The 26,391-nt window shown below is 41.5% G+C and overlaps 1 protein-coding gene across 1 annotated transcript in view; it reads right to left on the reverse strand.

Annotated features, from left to right (window-relative positions):
- Nucleotides 1-25,279, reverse strand: part of LOC135545066 (immunoglobulin superfamily member 11-like) — a 96,347-nt gene extending 71,068 nt beyond the window's left edge. Inside the window, exon 1 of the mRNA XM_064972715.1 lies at nt 25,015-25,279. Within this exon, the coding sequence (XP_064828787.1) occupies nt 25,015-25,279 (265 nt within the window). The remainder of the gene's footprint in view (nt 1-25,014) is intronic.
- Between the last annotated feature and the right edge of the window lie 1,112 nt (nt 25,280-26,391).

The following is a 26,391-nucleotide window of genomic DNA, read 5'->3' on the forward strand; positions in this document are numbered from 1 at the left end:
CTAGGTTTTGGCCTTTCTAGAGTTTTTCCTAGCCACCGTGCTGCTACGCCTGCATTGCTTGCTGTTTGGGGTTTTAGGCTGGGTTTCTGTACAGCATTTTGAGATAGCTGATGTACGAAGGGCTGTATAAATACATTTTATTAGAATATATAGTTTTATCTAAAAATGATAACTTTAAATGTTTTCCAGTTTTTTTTCAATTCACTGAGGAGCCTCCACTGTCTCTGTCAGTAATTGGCAGAGTGGGGTGATAGTGGTGTGGCCTCACTGTATTCCAACTCCTCTCACTGGCCACCTAAGCCTTCCGTCCCCCCCCCCGCCCGCCTTCCTACTCCCTTCCCTCCCATACCAGACCTCCCCCGCCTGATGCCTGCCCTCCTCCACCTTCCCCACCCCTGCATCATTAGTCACATGAGAACAGGATCTAGATGGAGATGTGTTGGTGGTGAAGTGTTCCTGTCAAGCTGCAGCTGTGGCAGCACACACACCGCCACCTTTTACTGCAGTCTGTGTGCCTCAGCTCGCTTCACTGCCACACTCCGCTTCATCATCAGAACCGCTCTGTTTCCTTCCCCAGAGTCACACTGTACCGTAGTAAAATACAGTACAGTGATTTATGTTTGACAGCGTATTATTGTGCCACAAATACAGGCCTATTTTCAACCCATTAAACAACCATTGTAGGCTACCTTTGTCTTGCTGCTAATTCAGGTCAGACCCATCAGCAGATTGACAGTGTATAAAAGGTTACTGCATGCTATTCTGAAGGGAGCTCAAACAACAAACAGAATGGAAAGAAACACAATATATTTAAATATTAAAACTCAGTAACATATTCGCCCATTCACTGTCAGTAGTAGGAGTTAATGAGGAGAAATATTGACTGTAGGTGCTACACGTCCTGGCTGCATTGTGGGGGTTATATATATATATATATATATATATATATATATATATATAAAATAACAATAATAAATTGCCACAGCTAGCTTGGCACTCGCCTTGCTAATGATCTCTGCTGAGAGAGGAACTCCGAGGTACTGGCTCCCTCTGTGCCATCCACCACCACTATGGAACACATGTGATTTTGCTAAATTTACATTTAGACAATAGTGAACACAAGTAAAAACCTCTGGGGGTGGGGACAGTACTACTGTTCGATCAACTTTAAATACCAAAGAGTTTTGCCTACCATAAAGCACTACTTAGTGATTAATTGCTCACATGGACCCAACAAATTCACATATTTCAGGATATCTCCTGTAATGGTTTGACAGGAAGAGTTGGGTCTGCAAAGAGTGGGTGAAAATGCACATTGGTGATGAAATTTCACTTCCTTATGTTATAAAATACATTTTACCAAGACAAATATAATTCTTCACGTTCTGAATTGTACATTGAGTTTGTTCTCTAACAGATCATTAACAGTGTATTTACATAGAGATAATGTTTGTGGAATCAGCTGTCTCAAACAAAGAACTGTCACATAGCAATGTTATTATCATATTTCTTCTGTCAGGCCTAATTGGCCAGTTTAAATGTGACATTTGCACTAGCTGTCAACCCTGTCAGTGTGTTTATTGACAAGAGGCTTCCTCAATCCAATAGCCCCCTAGCCTAATTGTACTGCTTTTCCTCCCCAGCAAGGAAAAAAAAAGATAAGCTTATAGATCACATTAACACCTGCTCCGCCACAAGGTACAGATACAGCGGCAGGAGACACTTTTTATTTTACCTTTATTTAACTAGGCAAGTCAGTTAAGAACAAATTCTTATTTTCAATGACGGCCTAGGAACAGTGGGTTAACTGCCTGTTCAGGGGCAGAACGACAGATTTGTACCTTGTCAGCTCAGGGATTTGAACTTGCAACCTTTCGGTTCCTAGTCCAACAGTCTAACCACTAGGCTACCCTGCCGCCACACTAATGTCTATCACAGAGTAGCAACATAATACAAAGAAACACGAATGTTTTATTTCTCCCTATTGGGTATGAAATACAAGTCCACAGATCATTCGGTCCCAATCTGAGCGTAGCAACGGTGATTAAAAACATGCAAAAAGCTCAAACTTTAATGGCATTTTGTTTGGTAAATGGAAGCTCTCCATTGACTGTAGGCTAGGTTAATGTTAGGAGGCAACAACTTAGGCTGGGTGAGCATTTAATAGGCCCCATCTTGTGCTCGCATTAAGCACACACAGAGATATACCCATACACACATAAACTAGCAACAGTGTAGTCACCTTCCTTATTTAGCAGCAAACTGTAGTATCAGGGTCTGACATCTGCAGAACGTTATGGGGGTCGAGTTGAGCAGTTATAACTGATAGCACAGAGCAGTGGTTTTCAAACCTATCCTCTGTGACCACCAAACGTCTCACAACTGTGTTGTAGCCCTGAACTTACCTAATCAAGGACTTGATTAGTTGACACGTTGAATCAGGTTTGCTAGCTGTGGAATAGTTCAAATACATGGAACGGCTGGGGGTCCCAGAGGAGGTTTTAAAATCCCTCATCTAGAGCCCTCAAATTCATCTGACCTCTAAACCAGTTCAACTGTTTCTCTCTCCCCCCCATTCTTCCCCTCTAATCAAGGACTGATTTGGAGTACTCAAATCTTACCCTTAGAGGTCTGGAGTACTGCTAGTTTTCTGTTTTACCTGATAATGAATTGCTCCCACCTAGTGTCCAAGGTCTACATCAGTCAATGATTAGAGGGGCAGAATGAAAAACAAATGAACAAAGCAGTGGAACTGACTTCGAGGTCCAGAATTAAATTTGAGGGATGTATTTAATACTAACAAACGGGAAATGCCTTTTCTGGCTCATGCAGTTCAGTTGTCCACCCTTATATACTGTTATCCTAATTTATCAAACTCCACCCAGGTGTCCTGTCCTACGGCATAGACGATAAAACCTCTGACTGGGGGAGCCAATGGTTGCTGTCAATCCCCTGACATCCTATGTAAGTAGGACAGATGGAAGTAAAATAATGCTGTGAGTTGATGAGTTCATGTTGGCCATGGCCTGTCCTACAACACAGGGTTTACTCCAGGCTGAATGGATAGTGTCATGATGAACACACTCCAACTCCATGTTTGCCATTTTAATCCCAGCCTGACGTGAAACCAGTCCCTTAGCCAGTCTGTCGTCATCACTCGCGTTTTAATCTCATCAACCAAGACCGCCACCCGGGCCGGCCGGTGAATCTGTACCTTGTCCTCGCCTTGTTAAAACGCCAGGGCAAATCAGAGGATTACAACCTCCTTTGACTTCAGCAGCGTGGGCTGGGCAGCTTAGCAACAACCACAATGCTCATCTCACTGTGCTGCTGCTGGTAGTCAATCTAGTATGGAGGTTTCCTCAACACAAAATAAGTTACAATATAAAACATGCTTATTTTGTTCCCCAACTGGTGGCATGCAGGTGATTTTACTTGGCCCCCCAAGTTTGAGAAACAAAATAACTGTAAATACACCAGCAAATCAGCACCAAGCAATTTTTATTTGGGAAATATTTTCCAAAGTATTCCCACACAGAGATGTGTGTGATTGTACACAAAACGTTAGCAAGGTTTGAAGTGATTGTTTTAATAAAATATTATCTGTTTGAGGTTATTGCAGTTAATTTGCACTCTACAAATGATTTGTAATTATGTTCAGGTCTCCTAACCATCTGCTCAAGAAAACAAATCGGCCTGCGGCTGCATCTAGCTGATTAAAAACCATCAGAATACCATCAGAATAAACAATGCAATTTGATAGCTTGAACTGTCCTGACAGGTGAAAGGATGCATGTTGTAGCCAGTGAGACAGCATACCTGAGCACACCGCACCTTTCTCCCCTTACTATTGAAGAAACCAACACCTGGTTCAATGGTGCTTTGAAAAACAACAGCCACCTAAAAAAAAACTTTTAGATATCTTATTACTCCCTGTACTAGATACATTTTCACTTCAGGGGCGAAATCTCAGGAGGCAATTTCTTCAAACTACATTACAACACTATTGTAACACCATGCACATGCGTTTGGGCCAAACAGTGGATCTCACATGTCTAATCAATATATATTTATTCATATCAAATACTGTAGATTTGGAGCCAAGACCTACTTTCGTCATGCTAGAACACTACAGTAAAGAGCGAGGTCTTCACACATGATTTAGGTATTCATTGGCTACATCATATTTATAAAACAGGTGGTAGCCTACCTTACAGCCATAGCAGTTCGACATCTTATAATGAATTTGTGAAATTGCCTGAGGAATTTTCCAATGCCACATCGCCTGAAAGCTACACAGAACCACTAAATGTGAAAAATAACGTATACCACAAGACCGTAACCTAATAGTCTGTATGTGTAAATAAATGACGCATAGAGCTGGAACGACAATAATGACTGAAATAGTAAAAATGTGTCATTTGTTAACATAATCCAAAAAAAAAAAAGTGTAAATAGAATAGTTGCGGCACAAAATTATCTTACCTTGAAAAATCCATAACAATAACAGGAGCGCTCGGACTCTCCCAGACATCGCCATTGCCCAACATGAACCGCACGTGCCCTGTACAAGACAAATAGCAAACTTGTCTACAAAAGGAGTGGGCGTCTGTTGTCTTTTTGAAGTTCGTCTCCTGTTCAGTGGGCTCTCATCCGCTCCACGTCTGGCCAAAGTGAACGCGGGAAGCAGAATTTAGACAGTATAGAAAGGTAATGGTTTATGAATTATTTCAGCTTTCCCGTCCGCCGAGCAAACATTGCAGAGAACTGGCGCTGGTACACTTCCACCGTTCACTGTCAAATAAGAAACCATTTGTCGAGAAGTCGACGCTCTGTTTCCCTTGACTTTACTCCTGAAACCCTTACATATGTGCTGCTTTCCATCTCTCTCCAGAGTTGAAATGTAGACAGTAGTCTCCCCTCCTTACCCTCGAAGTGGACAGTTATAACGGGTCACCTGCCCGCCTGCACCTGTGCGCGCATGAAACGCCCCGCCCCCTATCATTATGGACTTGGTTTAATATTGCACTGGTTGTTTTTATACTTTCTACTCTGTAACATCTATACACAAGATTAATAATCTATAGGACTAATTACTATGAACTAAGACTTGTAATGAAGCCTTATTAACTGTGGGGAAAAAAGTTAGTAAAGGCCCCGTGCGTTCAAAAAAAGTGATTTGCCTGTGGGTTATTTTCCAGTCAAAGGTTTGGACACACCTACTCATTCAAGGGTTTTTCTTTATTTTTACTATTTTCTACATTGTAGAATAATAGGGAAGACATCAAAACTATGAAATAACACATATGGAATCATGTAGTAACCAAAATTGTGTTAAACAAATATATATTTTAGATTGTTCAAAGTAGCCGCCCTTTGCCTTGACGACAGCTTTGCACACTCTTGGCATTCTCTCAACCAGCTTCATTAGGAATGCTTTTCCAACAGTCTTGAAAGCGTTCCCACATATGCGGAGCACTTGTTGGCTGCATTTCACTCTGCGGTCCAACTCATAACAAAATATCTAATTTGGGTTGAGGTCGGTGATTGTGGAGCCCGGGTCATCTGATGCAGCACTCCATCACTCTCCTTCTTGGTCAAATAGCCCTTACACAGCCTGGAGGTGTGTTTTGGGTTATCCTGTTGAAAAACAAATGATAGTCCCACTAAGTGCAAACCGGATGGGATGGCGTATCGTTGCAGAATGCTGTGTTAACCTTGCTGGTTAAGTGTGCCTTGAATTCTAAATAAATAATTGACAGTGTCACTGGCAAAGCACCCCCACACTATCTAACCTCCTCCTCCATGTTTCACGGTGGGACCCACACATGTGGAGGTCATCCGTTCATCTACTCTGCATCTCACAAATACACAGCGGTTGGAACCAAAAATCTCAAATTTAGATTCATCAGATCAAAGGACAGATTTGCACCGGTCTAATGTCCATTGCTCGTATTTCTTGGCCCAAGCAATTCTCTTCTTATTATTGGTGTCCTTTAGTAGTGGTTTCCTTGCAGCAATTCGATCATGAATGCCTGATTCATGCAGTCTCCTCTAAACAGTTTATGTTGAGATGTGTCTGTTACTTGAACTCTGTGATGCATTTATTTGGGCTGCAATCTGAGGTGCAGTTAACTCTAATGAACGTATCCTCTGCAGCAGAGGTAACTCTGGGTCTTCCTTTCCTGTGGCGGTCCTCATGAGAGCCAGTTTCATCATAGCGCTTGAGGGTTTTTGCAACCTCACTTGAGGAAACTTTCAAAGTTCTTGACATTTTATGGATTGACTGACCTTCATGTCTTCAAGTAATGATGGACTGTCGTTTCTATTTGCTTATTTGAGCTGTTTCTTACATAATATGGACTTGGACTTTTACCAAATAGGGCTATCTTCTGTTTATCACCCCTACATTGTCACAACACAACTGATTGGCTCGAACACATTAGGAAGGAAAGAAATTCCACAAATTCACTTTTAACAATGTAGTCACCTGCAGCATTCCAGGTGACTACCTCATGAAGGTGGTTGAGAGAATGTCAAGAGTGTGCAAAGCTGTCATTAAGGCAAAAGGTGGCTACTTTGAAGAATCTCAAATATAAAATATATTTTGATTTGTTTAACACTTTTTTGGTTACTATATGATTCCATGTGTGTTATTTCATAGTTTTGATGTCTTCACTATTATTCTACAATGTAGAAAACTGTAAAAAATTAAGAAAAACCTTTGAATGAGTCGGTGTGAAATTGTGAAATTGATGATAATGCCCTTTTAGTGTAAGAACTGTTTGAAAAGACAGGCTGACATTTCAACCTGGATCACCAGACATCACCGGGTGGTAAATTAGTAAATAGACCAATGAGAAAGAGTTTCAAACCTCTGCCAATAACAGCTAGTTTTCAGTTTTCCCCTCCTCACTCAGACCACTCCCAGAGAGTCCTTGCAAAATTATTTCTTGAAAAATTGCTCATTGCTAAGAAGCTGTTTTTGTTTCTTTTTGACCATTTTAATTGAAAACCATCACAGTAAGGTACTTAATTGTTGCCCAAAAAATATTTTATATTGAAATAAAAATGGCTGCATTGGACCTTTAAGGTCAAGTGCTAAGGGGATACAAGCATTGGCCTACAGGCTTGCCAAAGATCTAAGAAGATAAGCATGGCAGTGGCCTGTCTTCTGAAGGGATAGGGTGTATGGAATAATGCTGTGAATGAGCATGGAGAAGATTATTCCTGATTTGTACTGAAATGTATATTCAGGTCAATGCCGTAGATAAACAGTTTCAGGGATTTAGTTCATACTGAAATTTATTCCAGATAAAGTCTATAAAGATGTGAAATCAGTTAAAGTGCATTACCTGAGTCTCATTTAAAAGTTTACATATAGGACACATTTCTTTTGCATGTAAAAAATCCTGAGGAAACATTAACAGACAGTTGTGTGAGAGGACAGATAGAGGCACGAGCTACGCTTTTATGTTGTAGTGTAAGTCTGAGGTCCCACCTCAGCTCATAAATGGGTTGTCAGGTGAAATATTAATATCTGCGTGGCCCATGTGCTGTTTTAGTTGTTGGGTGTAATGGAATTATTACATGATATCAAATCCAGCATCTTTAAGACTGATCTGTCCTCATCTCGACCTGCAGTGAAATACACAACGACCATGACTGCCACCACTGCTAACCTCAACCCACTACCTCATCACATCAGACCTGTGTGTTCCAGAACTTAGAGTTAATAATTGACTGGCAGACTCTTGAATTTTTCATGGCCTCATATTTTGTTCCGGCTTTTCCTGCTTTTTAACATTGCCAGCCAATTTGACAGAGGTCATAGCTTCCGAAGAATATTTTCACTGGCTATAAAATAGAGCTTCAATTAATAACATGAGTTGTTATGTTACACCAGACAGAGTCACTAGCTCGTCTGAATGAAGGTGAAATATGACTCTCTGAGGCTCTGAGCATCGTCCTCCAGTAGACAGGTATAGGTAAATGAGAGAGACCCTGACATGACCTCACAATGACTTGTCTATGTAATTGATGCTCATGTTTTACTCTCACCAGATTGGAACAAAACCCAAAGATATCTGAAAAGCCTACTGAAAAGATATAGCTAGTATTTGAACCCCCCCCCCAGCTTATTCACACTAACATACCAAGAAAACTTGATGCTGATTGCTAGTGTAAATGATTGATAATTAATGGTGGGTATATGGAGAGAGGCACTAATCTCAAACTGCACCGTGGGAACATTCTAAGGCTGCACTATTTTTCACTCCACATATATTCCCAGAACAGATTTTCAAATTGTTTGGCAATTATAGAGTAGGCCTCTATATCACTGTTATTTTGTTTAAGGAACCATAAAATGTACACTATATCCGACATGAGATCAACTGCATTTGTGAAATTGGATTGTCTTAAAATATATTTTGTGTGAACATAATTAAAAGTCCCATGCAGCCGTTTTTATCTCTGATCTTTACTGGGTAACAATTAAGTACCTTACTGTGAATGTTGTCAATTAAAATGGTCAAAAAGAAGCAAAAGTGCCCCCCAAGTGGCATGGCGGTCTAAGGCACTGCATCACTGTGCTTGAGACATCACTACAGACCCTGGTTCAATCCCAGGCAGTGTCACCACTGGCTGTGACCGTTAGCCCTATAGGGTGGTGCACAATTGGCCCAGTGTTGTCTGGGTTAGGGGAGGGTTTGGCCAGGGGGGGGGGGGGCTTTACCTGGCTCAGCAATGAGACTGGACCGCAATTGGATATCACAAAAAAGGGATAAAATACAAAAAACAAAAATAGCATCTTAACAAAGGGCAGTTTCTTAAGCAAGAAAATAGCTAGGACTGTCTGAGTGGAGAGGGGAAAACTGAAAACTAGCTGTTATTGGCAGAGAGGTTTGGAACTGTCTTTCTTATTAATGTGTTAACTAATTTACCTCGGGATGATGTCCCCATAGAAGGCTTAAACTCCATCCCACCAAAACAGGCAGAACTTTCAGGCTCTTTCAAACAGCTTACACTAAAAGAGCATTATCATCATGTGCACAATTAAACAATATTATTTGGGGTTGGCGCCCCCCCTTGGGTTGTGCCGTGGTGGAGATCTTTGTGGGCTATACTCGGCCTTGTCTCAGGATGGTAAGTTGGTGGCTGAAGATATCCCTCTAGTGGTGTGGGGGCTGTGCTATGGCAAAGTGGGTGGGGTTATATCCTTCCTGTTTGGCCCTGTCCGGGGGATGTCATCGGATGGGGCCACAGTGTCTCCTGACCCCTCCTGTCTCAGCCTCCAGTATGTATGCTGCAGTAGTTTATGTGTCGGGGGGCTAGGGTCAGTTTGTTATATCTGGAGTACTTCTCCTATCCTATCCGGTGTCCTGTGTGAATTTAAGTATGCTCTCTCTAATTCTCTCTCTCATTCTCTCTCTCGGAGGACCTGAGACCTAGGACCATGCCTCAGGACTACCTGACATGATGACTCCTTGCTGTCCCCAGTCCACCTGGCCGTGCTGCTGCTCCAGTTTCAACTGTTCTGCCTGTGATTATTATTATTTGACCATGCTGGTCATTTATGAACATTTGAACATCTTGGCCATGTTCTGTTATAATCTCCACCCGGCACAACCAGAAGAGGACTGGCCACCCCACATAGCCTGGTTCCTCTCTAGGTTTCTTCCTAGGTTTTGGCCTTCCTAGGGAGTTTTTCCTAGCCACCATGCTGCTACACCTGCATTGCTTGCTGTTTGGGGTTTTAGGCTGGGTTTCTGTACAGCACTTTGAGATATCAGCTGATGTACGAAGGGCTATATAAATAAATTTGATTTGATTATTCCAACCACGTAGAGTGGAAATATATATAAAACACAGGAAATCATGTTTTTGACTGCACTGGTCCTTCTCAGTTTTCACCTAAAATTACATACCCAAATCTAACTGCCTGTAGCTCAGGACCTGAAGCAAGGATATGCATATTCTTGATACCATTTGGAAGGAAAAACTATGACCTTTGGAGGAATTGTGAAATTATTGTAGGAGAATATAACCCATTAGATCTGGTAAAAGATAGTACAAACAAAAAAACAGGCCAATATATGATTCAGGAATCTATGTGCAGTTTAGATTTTGACCACTAGATGGCAGCAGTGTATGTGCAAAGTTTTAGAATGATCCAATGAACCATTGCATTTCTGTTCAAAATGTTGTATCAAGACTGCCCAAATGTGCCTAATTGGTTTATTAATGCATTTTCAAGTTCATAACTGTGCACTCTCCTCAAACAATAGCATGGTATTCTTTCACTGTAATAGCTACTGTAAATTGGACAGCTCAGTTAGATTATCAAGAATTTAAGCTTTCTGCATATATCAGATATGTCCTGGGAAATGTTCTCGTTACTTACAGTCTCATGCTAATCACATTAGACTACTGTACGTTAGCTCATCCATCCTGCGGGGGGGGATCCTGTAGGTGGTTAAATAAGTACTTCCTTGTTGTCCATCCATTCTGAATAATAGCTTATTTCAATGGCATGTACTCCTTAATTATATGATTATTTGGTATCTTTTCACTTTGAGCTGCAGTTGACTTCCTGAAGAAGTTCTTTGTTAAACATGTTCATGTGAGAAGAACCCCTGATCTCAATTCCAGGCGGAATATGGGCCTCTCTGTCCTCAACTGTGGTGTCCATGATTTGATAGTGTGTCTGGTCCGGCACGATTAATGACTCAATTCAACTCTTTGTTCCTTGTTCCTCAGTTTACTTTCTTGTTTTCTAAACAAGTGGAACTCAAATGCAGCAGAGAATCTATCACCAATTATTCTGTTATTAATGAATGGTTGATTAGTGTCATCTAGTGGTCAAGAGGTGAAGAGCATTCGTTTTCACAACCAGATGATAGTCTGCAGTATTTTAATTTAAATGTAAAATTGAGAGGTGACTTCAATCTAGAAACATAATCTACAAGGAGGATATCCTCCAATCATCTCATTATGTGAACCCTCAGTCTCAACATTTTTCTCTGAAAAGCATCTCTTCACTGAAAAATGTATTTTATTCACACAGACAGATGCCAAAGAGGTAAATACCAGTCTTTCGTATCAGACTATCATGTCCAGCACACGTGGGATTTGGTTCAGGATTCTGTGATTATTTTTATGTAATCTGTTGATTTTAGACATACTAGAATTGTAGCCTATTTTAATGCATGATATCCATATCTCTCATCATCTGTGGCACTTATTAGGGTGAGGCATTTAACCACTTTAGAGTACTGCACACTCATAATGTATTAGTGTACAGCATCACAGTTACAGACAGTACTTTAATACCGTAATATACAGATCCCACAGTCACAGTAGGGTCACAATACTTGAATCCACAGGAGGTTGGATGCACCTTAATTGGGGAGGACGGGCTCGTGGTAATGGCTGGAGTGGAATAGGTGGAATGGTATCAAATACATTGAACACATGATTTCCATGTTCCAGTCATTATTATGAGCCATTCTCCCCTCAAAAGCCTCCTGTGCTTGATTCCCTAAAGGGGACTATGTGAATGATTTGACGATGAATGAGACACCAGGATTATTAGGAGAGTGGATGGGCTGGTTCTATGTCTCCAATACGTATCAATGCACAGCCTTCTAAATATGTGTATCTTTGTTCTCCCTTCCACCATCACTTTTGCCCGCCCTCATTCCAACAGGTCGGACAGAGGGGAAACACGCAATGTTCACACCTCTGACTATCTCTCTGTCATCAATCCACTTCATCATGTTCCCCTGTGCTTTAAATGTATACAATATCTCCCCCACTTGTACATATACAGTACTACTGTTCCTGACAACTGTAGCCTCCCTGTTTGTGAGCAATCTCCAGAGGAGAGATAATGGCCGTGTTCGAGAGGATCAAACTGTAGCGTATCATGGGTACGTTGTGACTGAGTAGTTATTTTTCCTTTTCTTTTCTTTTTTTTTTACATTCCAAAAACAAAAACAAATGTACTGTATACATACGAACAACAATTTAAGGACAAATAAAAACAATGACTACATCTCCTCTGTCACGCCTTTACCTTAGAGATCCTTTTAATTCTCTATTTGGTTAGGTCAGGGTGTGACTAGGGTGGGCAATCTATGTTTTCTATTTCTTTGTTGGCTGGGTATGGTTCCCAAATCAGAGGCAGCTGTCTATGATTTTCTCTGATTGGGGATCATACTTAGGCAGCCTTTTTTCCACCTGTAGTTTGTGGGATCTTATTTTTGGTACTGTCCTGTTTAGCCCTACTAGGCTGTATGTTTCATTGGTTACGCGTTCTTGTTTTGTTTCTGGTTATCACTAATAAAAATGACGCTGCATCCACGCTGCATCTTGGTCCGACCATCCTTACAACGACGAGCGTAACATCATCTGCCCAGACCCGCATGCTCACACATCCATCACTATTGCCTGCATTATTGGTTTCCAATTGATATTAAATTGTACCAATTTGTTTTTCTTGGTTGCCCATCCTATTTCAATATTTCAATAATACATAATTTGATTTTTCCATTGTGTCAATGATGGCGGCTTGATTGACTTCCACGTTTTTAGTATATGCTTTTTCAAAATGAGTAAAGAATAGTTCCGCCCATTGGGTATCTCACTACACCCCCATATGTCATGTCTTGAAATATGCAGAGAGATTGATTAAAAGTACTTTTACATTGTAGTACTTCTGACAACTTTTGTAGCTTTGCCCACAACTTCCAAACATTATAGCATTCCCAGAAAGCATGGATTATTGAGTCATTTTAAGTTTTACACTTAAGACATGACTCTGCCGTGCTGTAGAACTTGTGAATTGCGTATCTTGTATAATTAATTCCAGTTTATACTGGAATGAGGGTACATTTTAGTTAACTGTAAATTTGTTAGTAACACTCCAACTTTCCCTCCATCTTATGCCAATACCAGTTATGAGTTAAGTCTTGGTTCCAATAGTATATAATATTTTCTAAGAGATTTTCACTTGGATATGCTTTCTACAAGGTTTTGTAGATCATATGAACATCCTTTTCTGACTCAAATCCAAAAGATTTCAAATCAAAATTTTGTGATATGTAACTTTTAAGTTGCATGTATTTGAAACTATTACTTTTTACCTCTGTCATGGAAATACATGTATTTCCTATTAGCAAGTCACTTACGGTTTCTATGCCTTTATTTTTCCATGTGGGCCAATTTATTGAAGGAATTCAGAAAAGCTATCCAATAATTATTCCATAAGGTTGTGTTTTTACTTGTGGGTAGTTATTTATGATGGAAAGTGATTTGTAGATTAGTCAGTTGGCACTGCCAGCTGCAATGACGAACAAGCCTATTGTGACAGGGTTGGAACCACAGTTTTGGTGTTTTCTGTGGGACCCTAATTAGTGTGAACTGTATAAAGCACAACTATTCTGTTTCAGTTTAGGCGTGTGTGCATGCGTGCATGCTCGTTCGTGTGTGTGTTCATGTGTGTGTGTGTGTGTGTGTGTCTATCCAGTTGCTGTGCTACACTGAAAAAATATAAAAACGCTACATGCAAGAATTACAAAGGTTTTAACTGAGTTATAGTTCATATAAGGAAATCAGTTGTTTGAAACAAATTCATTAGGCCTTTGCTATGGATTTCACATGACTTGAATGAATACAGATATGCATCTGTTGGTCACAGATACAGTACCTTAAATGTAGGGATGTGGATCAGAAAATCAGTCAGTGTCTGGTGTGAACACCATTTGCCTCATGCAGCGCGACACATCTCCTTCGCATAGAGTTGATCAGGCGGTTGATTGTGGCCTGTGGAATGTTGTCCCACTCCTCGTCAATGGCTGTGCGAAGTTGCTGGATATTGGCGGGAACTGGAACACCGTGTCGTACACATCGATCCAGAGCATCCCAAACTTGCTCATTGGGTGACATGTCTGGTGAGTAAGCAGGTCATGGAAGAACTGTGATTGAATCCTTGCAACATGGGGCTGTGCATTATCATGCTGAAACATGAGGTGATGGCAGCAGATGAATGGCACGACAATGGGCCTCAAGATCTCATCACGGTATCTCTGTGCATTCAAATTACCATCGATAAAATACAATTGTGTTCATTGTCCGTAGCTTAAGCCTGCTCATACCATAACCCCACCGCCACCATGTGGCACTCTGTTCACAACGTTGAGATCAGCAAACCGCTTGCCCACACGACGCCATACACACGGTCTGCCATCGCCCCTGTTGAAACCGGTTTTCATCCATGAAGAGCACACTTCTCTAGCATGCCAGTGGCCATCGAAGGTGAGCATTTGCCCACCAAAGTTGGTTACAATGCCGAACTGCAGTCAGGTCAAGACCCAGGTGAGGATGACGAGCACGCAGATGAGCTTCCCTGAGACGGTTTCTGACAGTTTGTGCAGAAATTCTTCGGTTGTGCAAACCCACAGTTTCATCAGCTGTCCAGGTGGCTGGTCTCAGACGGTCCCGCAGGTGAAGAAGCCAGATGTGGAGGTCCTGGGCTGGCGTGGTTACCCATTTTCGGCGGTTGTGAGGCCGGTAAGACATACTGCCAAATTCTCTAAAATGACATTGGAGGCAGCTTATGGTAGATAAAACAACATTAAAATCTTTGCTGGACATTCCTACAGTCAGCATGCCAATGGCACAATCCCTCAAAACTTGAGACATATGTGGCATATTGTTGTGTGACAAAACTGCACGTTAGAGTGGCCTATTATTGTTTGCAGCAGAAGGTGCACTTGTGTAATGACCATGCTGTTTAATTGACTTCTTGATACGCCACACCTAAAAACCTGTTTTTGCTTTGTCAATTTGGGGTATTGTGAGTAGATTGATGAGGGAAAAAATGTGTTTTATCCTTTTTAGAATAAGGCTGTAACGTAACAAAATGTGTAAAAAGTCAAGGGGTCTCAATTCTTTCCGAATGCACTGTATGTAGTTTAGATGTTTAGAAACACTCCATACAGGAGAGGATGACATCTAATAGGGATCCGTCCACTTACATCCATTTGTCAATCGCTGAAGTTGGAGACTTTTATCTCCCTCACCAACTTTAAACATCTGCTATCTGAGCAGCTAACCGATCGCTGCAGCTGTACATAGTCTATCGGTAAATAGCCCACCCAATTTACCTACCTCATCCCCATACTGTTTTTATTTATTTACTTTTCTGCTCTTTTGCACACCAGTATATCTTCCTGCACATGACCATCTGATCATTTATCACTCCAGTGTTAATCTGCTAAATTGTAATTATTCGCCTACCTCCTCATGCCTTTTGCACACAATGTATATAGACTCTTTTTTTTCCTTTTTTTTCCCTACTGTGTTATTGACTTGTTCATTGTTTACTCCTTGTGTAACTCTGTGTTGTCTGTTCACACTGCTATGCTTTATCTTGGCCAGGTCGCAGTTGCAAATGAGAACTTATTCTCAACTAGCCTACCTGGTTAAATAAAGGTGAAATAAAAAAATAAAAACAACGTTGACATCAACAAACCGCTCGCCCACACAACGCTATACACGTGGTCTGTGGTCGTGTGGACGGTTGGACGTACAGCCAAGTTCTCTAAAACTACATTGGAGGTGGCTTATGGTAGAGAAATGAACATTCAATTATCGGGCAACAGCTCAGTTGGACATTTCTGCAGTCACCATGCCAATTACACGCTCCCTCAAAACTGTGGCATTGTGTTGTGACAAATCCGCACATTTTAGACTGGCCTTTTATTGTCCCCAACACAAGGTGCACCTGCTTAATGATCATGCTGTTTAAGCAGCTTCTTGATATTTACCACACCTGCACCTGTCAGGTGGATTGAATATATTGGCTAAGGAGAAATGCTCACTAACAGGGATGTAAACTAATTTGTGCAAAACATTTGAGAGAAATACGTTTTTTGTGCATATGGAGAATTTCTGGGATGTTTTATTTCAGCTCGTGAAACATGGGGCCAACACTTGCGCTTATATTTTTGTTCAGTGTAAGCTACATAGAATTGGCTCCCACACTCTCAGTCTATGGGGGACCGGCAGCATACATCTGTCTGTTAGCTATCTATTATAGCCCTATTCCCCAGAGCCAAAGAGACATCTCAGATGCAGAGAGGGCAGCCAGAGGAGATATTAAGGAGTATTTCTGTCTGTAATAAATCCCTTTTGTGGGGAAAAAGTCCTCCCGATTGGCTGGGCCTGGCTCCCTAGTGGGTGGGCTTGGCTGCCAACTGGGTGGGTCTATGCCCTCGAATGTCCACCCATGGCTGTGCCCCTGCCCATTGATGTGAAATCGATAGATTAGGGCCAAATTAATTCATTTCAATTGACTGATTTCCTTATATGAACTGTAACTCAGTAAAAAATCTTTGAAATTGTTGCGTTTAATTTTTTTGTTCAGTATACACTACCGGTCAAAAGTTTTAGAACACCTACTCATTCAAGGGTTTTTCTTTATTTTGACTATTTTATACAGTGAAGAAATCAAAACGATGAAATAACACATATGGAATCATGTAGTAACCGAAAACTGTTAAACAAATCAAAATATATTTTATATTTGAAATTCTTCAAAGTAGCCACCCTTTGCCTTGATGACAGCTTTGCACACTCTTGGTATTCTCTCAAACAGCTTCACATGAAATGCTTTTCCAAGAGTCTTGAAGGAGTTCCCACATATGCTGAGCACTTGTTGGCTGCTTTTCCTTCAGTCTGCGGTCCGACTCATCCCAAACAATCTTGATTTGGTTGAGGTCAGGGGATTATGGATGAAAGGTCATCTGATGCAGCACTCCATCACTCTCCTTCTTGGTCAAATAGCCCTTACACAGCCTGGAAATGTGTTGGGTCATTGTCCTGTGGAAAAACAAGTGATAGTCTCACTAAGCCCAAACCAGATGGGATATCGTTGCAGAATACTGTGGTAGCCATGCTGGTTAAGTGTGCCTTGAATTCTAAATAAATCAGACAGTGTCACCAGCAAAGCACCCCCACACCATAACACCTCCTCCTCCATGCTTTACGGTGGGAAATACACATGTGGAGATCATCCGTTCACCCATACCGCGTCTCACAAAGACACAGCGGTTGGAAACAAATATCTCCAATTTGGACTCCAGACCTAAGGACAGATCCACCAGTCTAATATCCATTGATCGTGTTTCTTGGTCCAAGTAAGTTACTTATTATTGGTGTCCTTTAGTAGTGGTTTCCTTGCAGCAATTCGACCATGAAGGCCTAATTCACACAGTCTCCTCTAAACGGTTGATGTTGAGATGTGTCTGTTCCTTGAACTCTGTGAAGCATTTATTTGGGCTGCAGTTTCTGAGGCTGGTAACTCTAATGAACTTATCCTCTGCAGCAGAGGTATTTCTGGGTCTTCCATTCCTATGGCGGTCCTCATGTGAGCCAGTTTCATCATAGCTCTTGATGGTTTTTGCGACTGCACTTGAAGAAACATTAAAAGTTCTTGAAATTTTCCATGTTGACTGACTGTCATGTCTTAAAGTAATGATGGACTGTTGTTTCTCTTTGCTTATTTGAGCTGTTCTTGCCATAATATGGACTTGGTCTATTACCAGATAGGGCTGTCTTCTGTATACCCCCCTACCTTGTCACAACACAACTGATTGGCTCAAACGCATTAAGGAAAGAAATTCCATAAATTCACTTTTAAGAAGGCACACCTGTTAATTGAAGTGTATTCCAGGTGACTACCTCACGACGATAGTTGAGAGAATGCCTAGAGTGTGCAAAGTTGTCAAGGCAAAGGGTGGCTATTTAAAAATCTCAAATATATTTAGATTCCTATAACACTTTTTTTGCTTACTAGATGATTCCATGTGTGTTTTTAATAGTTTTGATGTATTCACTATTATTCTACAATGTAGATAATAGTACAAATTTTAAAAATCCCTTGAATTTCTAAAACTTTTGACCGGTAGTGTATATTATTTTTAAATAATCCTATCATCTCAGCAGTGGAGGCTGCTGAGGGTAGGACGACTCATAATAATGGCTAGAACATGGAATGGCATGAAACACATGGAAACCGTTTGATATATTGGATAACAAGATTACCAAGAGCCCGTCCTCTCCAATTGAGGTGCCCCGAACCTCCTGTGCATCTCAGGCCTCTAAAGTCTGAGATATTTGTTGCAGGCAGCTGTAACGGCGTTCTTCGTTTGTTGAAAGAGAGTCGGACCGAAATGCAGCGTGGTGGTTACTCATGTCGTTAATGTAGAAGATAGCGATACATGAAATAACTTAAATAAATACAAAACAACGAACGGAACGTGAAAACTAATTACAGCCTATTTTGTGAACACTACACAGAGACAGGAACAATCACCCACGAAATACAAAGTGAAACCCAGGCTACCTAAATACGGTTCCCAATCAGAGACAACGAGAATCACCTGACTCTGATTGAGAACCGCCTCAGGCAGCCAAGCCTATGCAACACCCCTACTCAGCCGCAATCCCAATAACTAAAAAACCCCACTACGAAATACAGCAACATAAACCCATGTCACACCCTGGCCTGACCAACTAATTAACGAAAACACAAAATACTAAGACCGAGGCGTGACAGCAGCACTGAGGTCCATGACTGTTTACAGTTTTTGTTTTGCCACTTATGTATGACATAAAAAAAAAAATTTTATTCATACAATGGAAACATTATACCAAGCCTTTATAACTTTGATCCTTCTGGTGATGATAACCCTTAGTGGAAAGATTCCCAAACATTGTGTTATTGTGATCTCTAGTGGTAGACTGGAATAAATGCAGGTGAGTTGATCTCGCTTGATGGCTCATAAAAAAGCACTGAAGAAATAACATATCTCTCTCTGTTCAGGTTAGACAATTACTAGTGGGGTTACCCATTGTTACAACATCCCTAACCCTGACTTCATGTCCACATCCTGGTTCAACCCTAACCCCTTAGCTTCAACCACAACCCCTTAGCTTCAACCACAACCCCTTAGCTTCAACCACAACCCTAACCCCTTAGCTTCAACCACAACCCTAACTTCATGTCCACATCCTGGTTCAACCCTAACCCCTTAGCTTCAACCACAACCCTAACCCTAACCCTAGCTTTATGTCCACATCTTGGTTCAACCATTACCCTAGCATCAACCACAACCTTAACCCTAGCTTTATGTCCACATCCTGGTTCAACCATAACCCTAGCATCAACCACAACCTTAACCCTAGCTTTATGTCCACATCCTGGTTCAACCATAACCCTAGCATCAACCACAACCTTAACCCTAGCTTTATATCCACATCCTGGTTCAACCATAACCCTAGCATCAACCACAACCCTTATCCTAACCATAACCTTAGCCCTAAACTTAACCCTAAATACAATGGAAGTACGGCGCAACAATGGGTAATTACAAAACTTGTTAATGTAATTATAATTACACAGTAATAAGGGAAACTGTAATATAAAGTAAATTTATTAAGCTACCATATACACTGTTTTAGGACCATTCAATATAATATGAAACTTATTCACATTTCATGACAAGGCAATGTGTTGAATTTACCATGAAAGGACTGCATGTGGGCAGAATGGCCAGTAGATGGCACTATGAGCCATATATACTTCGTAAGAGAAATCCTTTGAGAGTGATCCTAGTGATTTATTCCCCCTCCACTACCCTCTGTGTCCTGCCTCCTTCTCCCTCCCTCCTGCTCCCTATCCTGTTCTACATCTTTCTCAACTGTTGTAATATGTTTGGGCCTGACTAGCCCCATATGGCATTGTATGGTATGACGTGTTGCACATATGTCTATCTATCTGAGCAGTGTGAAAGGACATGATGACAATGACTATAACCGACTATAACCCCATGTATCCAATCTCTCTCTCTAGGGGCAGCAGGAAGTCTAGCGGTTAGAGCATTGGGCCAGTAACCGAAAGGTCACTGGTTTGAACACCCGAGCCAACAAGGAGAAAAATCTGTTGATGTGCCCTTGAGCAAGGCACTTAACCATAATTAGCTCCAGAGGCACTGTACTACACATTTCACTGCACCTAAGTGGTGTATGTGACAAAAACATTTTTTTTCTTATGCAACCTCAGCTGCCTTGCTTGCAGCACTGTGGCTGCCGAATCAAGTACAGCCCTCATGTTTGAGGATGCAATTCAATCACACCTGGGTGTATGCACTTGCTTAAAAATACACTCCGGGATCTTAAGCACAACAAATTCGTATCATATTGCACAAGTTGGATTCGTAACATATCACATTAATTGCAAAAATGGCTCCTGAACACCACTTTCAAAACTAGTGGCTGAAATTATACAAACGTTTGAAAGTGCATCTTTAATACAGCAAGACTTAGACTTAGACTACCAAAGCTGGAACAACTACAGTGCCTTCAGAAAGTATTCACACCCCTTGACTTTTTCCACATTTTGTTGTGTTACAGCCTGAATTTAAAATGTATTAAATTTAGATTTTGTGTCACTGATCTACAAACAACACCCATAATGTCAAAGTGGATTTATGTTTCTAGAAATGTTTACAAATGTATTAAAAATGAAAAGCTGAAATGTCTTGAGTCACTAAGTATTCAACCCCTTTGCAATAGCAAAGATAAATAAGTTCAGGAGTAAAAATGTACTTAACAAGTCACATAATATGTTGCATGGACTCACTCTGTGTGCGATAAGTGTTTAACATGCCTTTTAAATGACTATCCAATCTCTGTACCCCACACATACAATTATCTGTAACGTCCCTCAGTCAAGCATTGAATTTCAAGCACAGATTTAACCACAAAGACCAGAGGGTTTTCCAATGGTTTGCAAAGAAGGTCAGAAATTGGTAGACGTGTAAAAATGATAATTTTATAACAGATATTGAATATCCCTTTGAGTATGGTGGTGTTAATAATTACACTTGTATCAATACACCCAATCACTACAAAGATACAGACGCCCTTCCTAACTCATTTGCCAGAGAGGAAGGAAACCGCTCAGGGATTTCACCATGAGCAGTGGTGTAAAGTACTTAAGTAAAAATACTTGAAAGTACAACTTAAATCGTTTTTTGGGGGCATCTGTACTTCATGATTTATATTTTTGACAACTTTTCCTTTTACTTCACTACATTCCTAAAGAAAATAGTGTACTTTTTACTCCGTACATTTTCCCTGACACCCAAAAGTACTCGTTGCATTTTGAATGCTTATCAAGAGATCATCCCTACTGCCTCTGATCTGGTGGACTCACTAAACAGTGTGAGTGTTGGAGCATGCCCCTGGCTGTCCTAAATAAATAAAAAGACAAGAAAATGGTACCATATGGTTTGCTTAATATAAGAAATTAGAAAGTGTTGATACATTTACTTTTGATAGTTAACTATATTTTAGTAATTACATTTATTTTACTTTTTAGACTTTTACTCAAGTAGTATTTTACTGGGTGACTTTCACTTTTATTTGAGTCGTTTTCCATTAAGATATCCTTACTTTTACTCAAGTATGGCAATTGGGTACTTTTTCCACGACTGACCATGAGGCCAATTGTGATATTAAAACAGTTACAGAGTTTAATGGCTTCGACAGGAGATAACTGAAGATGGATCAACAACATTGTATTTACTCCACAATTCTAACATAAATGACATATTTAAAATAAGAAAGCCTGTATAGAATAGACATATTCCAAAACATGCATACTCTTTGCAATAAGGCAAAGTAATACTGCCAAAACTTTGGCAAATAAATAAACGTTTTTCCTTGAATACACATTTGCATGGGGAAAATCTAACACAACACATGACTGAGTACCACTCTTCATATTTTCAAGCATGGTGGTGGCTGCATCATGTTATGGGTATGCTTGTCATTAGCAGGAACTATGGAGTTTTTAGGATAAAAAGAAATGGAATAGAGTTAAGCACAAGAAAAATCCTAGAGTAAAACTTCTTTCACCTTTCAGCAGGACAATTACCGAAAACACAAGGCCAAATATACACTGGAGTTGCTTACCAAGACGGCATTGAATGTTCCTGAGTGGCATAGTTACAGTTTTGATTTAAATTGGCTTGAAAATCTATGGCAAGACTTGAAAATGGCTGTCTAGCAATGATCAACAACCAACTTGACAGCTTGAATATTTTTTTAAAGAATAATGGGCAAATATTGTACAATCTAGGTGTGTAAAGCACTTAGAGACTCACAGCTGTAATCGCTGCCAAAGGTGATTATAACATGTATTGATTCAGGGGGCTGAATACTTATCTATTAAAGATAGTGTTTTATTTTCCATTAATATATTTAAAAAATGGACATTAGGGTAATTTTGTGTAGTTCATTGACAGAAAACATAAATTAAATCCATTTCAATCCCACTTGTGGAGGAAGTCAAGGGTTGTGAATACTTTCTTAAGGCACTCTATATAGCAGAGAAAGACTTGCAGTCAGTTGTGCCAGAGAAAGAGCAAGTAAGTGTTTTCCTTGGCTCATGAACACTTAGTGGAGGAGATCCAATAGCAGTCAGCACTCCTGGTCAGGTAGACTGATGAGAAAGAATAATTAGTAATACAAACCACCACATTCCCTCCGGGGTGGCTCAATACAAGTACAACTCACCTACAATTTGCCACTGATGTTTGAGGGCATGATAAGAGGGTGTACGTTCACGTTGTCTATATTGAAGGGCCTGAAATGAGAAAAGATGGGCTGGCCGCCAAATGCAGCTGTATTGTTAGTTGCTTACCTTAGCACTGTACTGTATTGGATGTAAATGGCCTGCCGTAGGGCCCTGCATGGCAGTGACACCAGGTCTATAAATAAACCCCAGGCTGAGGCTGTGTCCCAAATGTCACCCTGTTACCTATATACAGTAGCACACTACATTTGATCAGTGATCTATAGGCCCTGGTCAAAAGTAGGACACTACAAAGGGCATAGGGTGCCATTTGGGATGTAGCCTGAGTCCTCCAGGCTGACTGAAGGTCCCTCACACAGCCAGGCAGGCAGGCAGGGGAAGACAAAGGGTCTACACCAATGACTAATGAGACTGGCTGATCAGTTACCACAGAGGTTGACAGCTAAGGACCCTCTCTGTGGGAGAGGAGAAAAACAGGGAGGTACTGTATGTGACGAGGTGAGCCCAGGAGAGGCAGGTAGAGAGAAACTAGGATCCCTAAAGGAGCTTTCTACACTGTACAGGGAACAACCAACGATGATCAGAGGCTCACATTTAGAGTTGTAGTGCGGTTGAGAGTAGTGTTTAATTTGTCATTAGAGTTGTACATTTCTGGATCAAATCAAATTGTATTGGTCACATACACATGGTTAGCAGATGTTAATGTGAGTGTAGCGAAATGCTTGTGCTTCTAGTTCCGACAGTGCAGTAATATCTAACAAGTAATCTAACAAATTCACAATGACTACCTTATACACACAATGTAAAGGGGTGGAATAAGAATATAAATATATGGATGTGCGATGGCCGTGAAGCATAGGCAAGATGCATAGGCAAGGCCCAACACTCTAACCACTAGGCTACCTGCCACCCCTGAACAACAAGTTGAGTTATATGAGTTGAGTAATGTAGGATATGTAAACATTATTCAAGTGGCATTATTTAAAGTGACTAGTGATACCTTTATTAAATCCATTTATTGAAGTGGCCAGTGATTTGAGTCAGTATGTTGGCAGCAGCCTCTCTATGTTATTGATGGCTGTTTAACAGTCTGATGGCCTTGAGATAGAAGCTGTTTTTCAGTCTCTCGGTCCCAGCTTTGATGCACCTATACTGACCTTGCCTGCTGGATGATAGCGGGGTGAACAGGCAGTGGCTCGGGTGGTTGTTGTCCTTGATGATCTTTTTGGCCTTCATGTGACATCGGGTGCTGTAGGTGTCCTGGAGGGCAGGTAATTTGCTCCCGGTGATGTGTTGTGCAAACCATACCACCCTCTGGAGAGCCTTGCAGTTGAGGGCAGCGCAGTTGCAGTACCAGGCAGTGATACAGCCCGACAGGATGCTCTCAATTGTGCATCTGTAAAAGTTTTTGAGTGTTTTAGATGACAAGCCAAATTTCTTCAGCCTCTTGAGTTTGAAGAGGCGCTGTTATACCTTCTTCACCACGCTGTCTGTGTGGGTGGACCCTTTTAGTTTGTCAGTGATGTGTACGCCGAGGAGCATAAAACTTTCTACCTTCTCCACTACTGTCCCGTCGATGTGGATAGAGGGTGCTCCCTCTGCTGTTTCCTGAAGTCCACAATCATCTTTTCTTTTGTTTTGTTGACGTTGAGTGAGATGTTATTTTCCTGGCACCACACTCCAAGGGCCCTCACCTCCTCCCTGTAGGGTGTCTCGTCGTTGTTGGTAATAAAGCCTACCACTGTCGTGTCATCCGCAAACTTGATGATTGAGTTGGAGGCGTGCATGGCCACGCAGTCATGGGTGAACAGGGAGTACAGGAGATGACTGAGAATACACCCTTGTGCTGCCCCAGTGTTGAGGATCAGCGGGGTGGAGATGTTGTTTCCTACCTTCACCACCTGGGGGAGGCCCGTCAGAAAGTTCAGAACAAGTTGCACAGGGCGGGGTCAAGACCCAGGGTCTCATGCTTAATGATGAGTTTGGAGGGTACTATGGTGTTCAATGCTGAGCTGTAGTCAATGAACAGCATTCATACATAGGTATTCCTCTTGTCAAGATGGGATAGGGCAGTGTGCAGTGTGATGGCGATTGCATAATCTGTGGCCTATTGGGGCATTAAGCAAATTGGAGTGGGTCTAGGGTATCAGGTAGGGTGGAGGCGATAAGATCTTTGACTAGTCTCTCAAAGTTCTTCATGATGACAGAAGTGAGTGCTATGGGGCGATAGTCATTTAGTTCAGTTACCTTAGCTTTCTTGGGAACAGGAACAATGGTGGCCATCTGGAAGCATGTGGGAACAGCAGACTGGGATAGGGATTGATTGAATATGTCCGTAAACACACCAGCCAGCTGGTCTGCGCATGCTCTGAGGACGCGGCTCGGGATGCCCTCTGGGCCGGCAGCGCTGCGAGGGTTAACACGTCTAAACATTTTACTCACGTCGGCCATGGAGAAGGAGAGCCTGCAGACTTTGGTAGCGGCCCGCACTGTATTGTCCTCAAAGCGGACAAAGAAGTTGTTTAATTTGTCTGGGAGCAAGACATCGATGTCCGCAACGGGGCTGGTTTTCTTTTTGTAATCTGTGATTATCTGAAGACCCTGCCACATACGTCTCGTGTTTGAGTCGTTCAATTGAGACTCTACTTTGTCTCTATACTGACGCTTGCTTGTTTGATTGCCTTGCGGAGGGAATAACTACACTTTTTGGATTCGGTCATGTTTCCAGTCGCCTTGCCATGATTAAATGCGGTGGTTCTTGTTTTCAGTTTCAGTTTTGCTAAACCATCAATCTACGGTGTCTGGTTAGGGAAGGTTTTAATGGTCACAGTGGGTCCAACATCTCCAATGCACTTCCTAAAAAACTCACTCACCTAGTCAGCGCATACGTCAATGTCATTGTCTGAGGCTACCCGGAACATATCCCAGTCCACATGATCGAAGCAATCTTGAAGCGTGGTATCCGATTGGTCAGACCAGCATTGGATAGACCTAAGCACTGGCGCTTCCTGTTTTAATTTCTGCCTATAGGAGAGGAGCAACAAGATAGAGGCATGGTCAGATTTTACAAAGGGAGGGCGAGGGAGGGCCTTGTATGCATCACGGAAGTTAGAGTAGCAGTGGTCTAGTTCTTTGCTTGAGCGGGTACTACAATCAATGTGCTTGTAGAATTTAGGTAGCCTTGTTCTCAAATTAGCTTTGTTAAAATCTCCAGCTACAATAAATGCAGCCTCAGGATATATGGTTTTCAGTTTACATATAGTCCAGTGAAGTTCTTTCAGGGCCGTCGAGGGATCTGCTTGGGGGGGATATACACGGCTGTGACTTCTTCTTCTTACCAGAGAGATGTTTATTTCTGTTGGTGCGACACATGAAGAAATCCAGTGGATGTACCGACTCTGACAACATATCCCGAGTGAGCCATGTTTCCGTGAAACAGAGAATGTTACAATATCTGATGTTTCTCTGGAAGGCAACTTGTGCCCTAATTTCATCCACCGTGTTTCTAGAGACTGGACAAAGGCGACTAATATACTAAGAAGCGGTGGATGGTGTGCTCGCCTTCTAAGTCGGACCAGGAGGCCGCTCCGTCTGCCTCTCCTGTGATGACAATGTTGTTTTGGGTCGGCCTCTGGAATAAGATCCAAAGTCCAGGGTGGAGGTCCGAACAAAGGATCCGCTTCGGGAAAGTCGTATTCCTGGTCGTAATGTCCTTAAGTTGA

This window comes from Oncorhynchus masou, chromosome 9, assembly GCF_036934945.1.
Source record: "Oncorhynchus masou masou isolate Uvic2021 chromosome 9, UVic_Omas_1.1, whole genome shotgun sequence".
Taxonomy (NCBI): domain Eukaryota; kingdom Metazoa; phylum Chordata; class Actinopteri; order Salmoniformes; family Salmonidae; genus Oncorhynchus; species Oncorhynchus masou.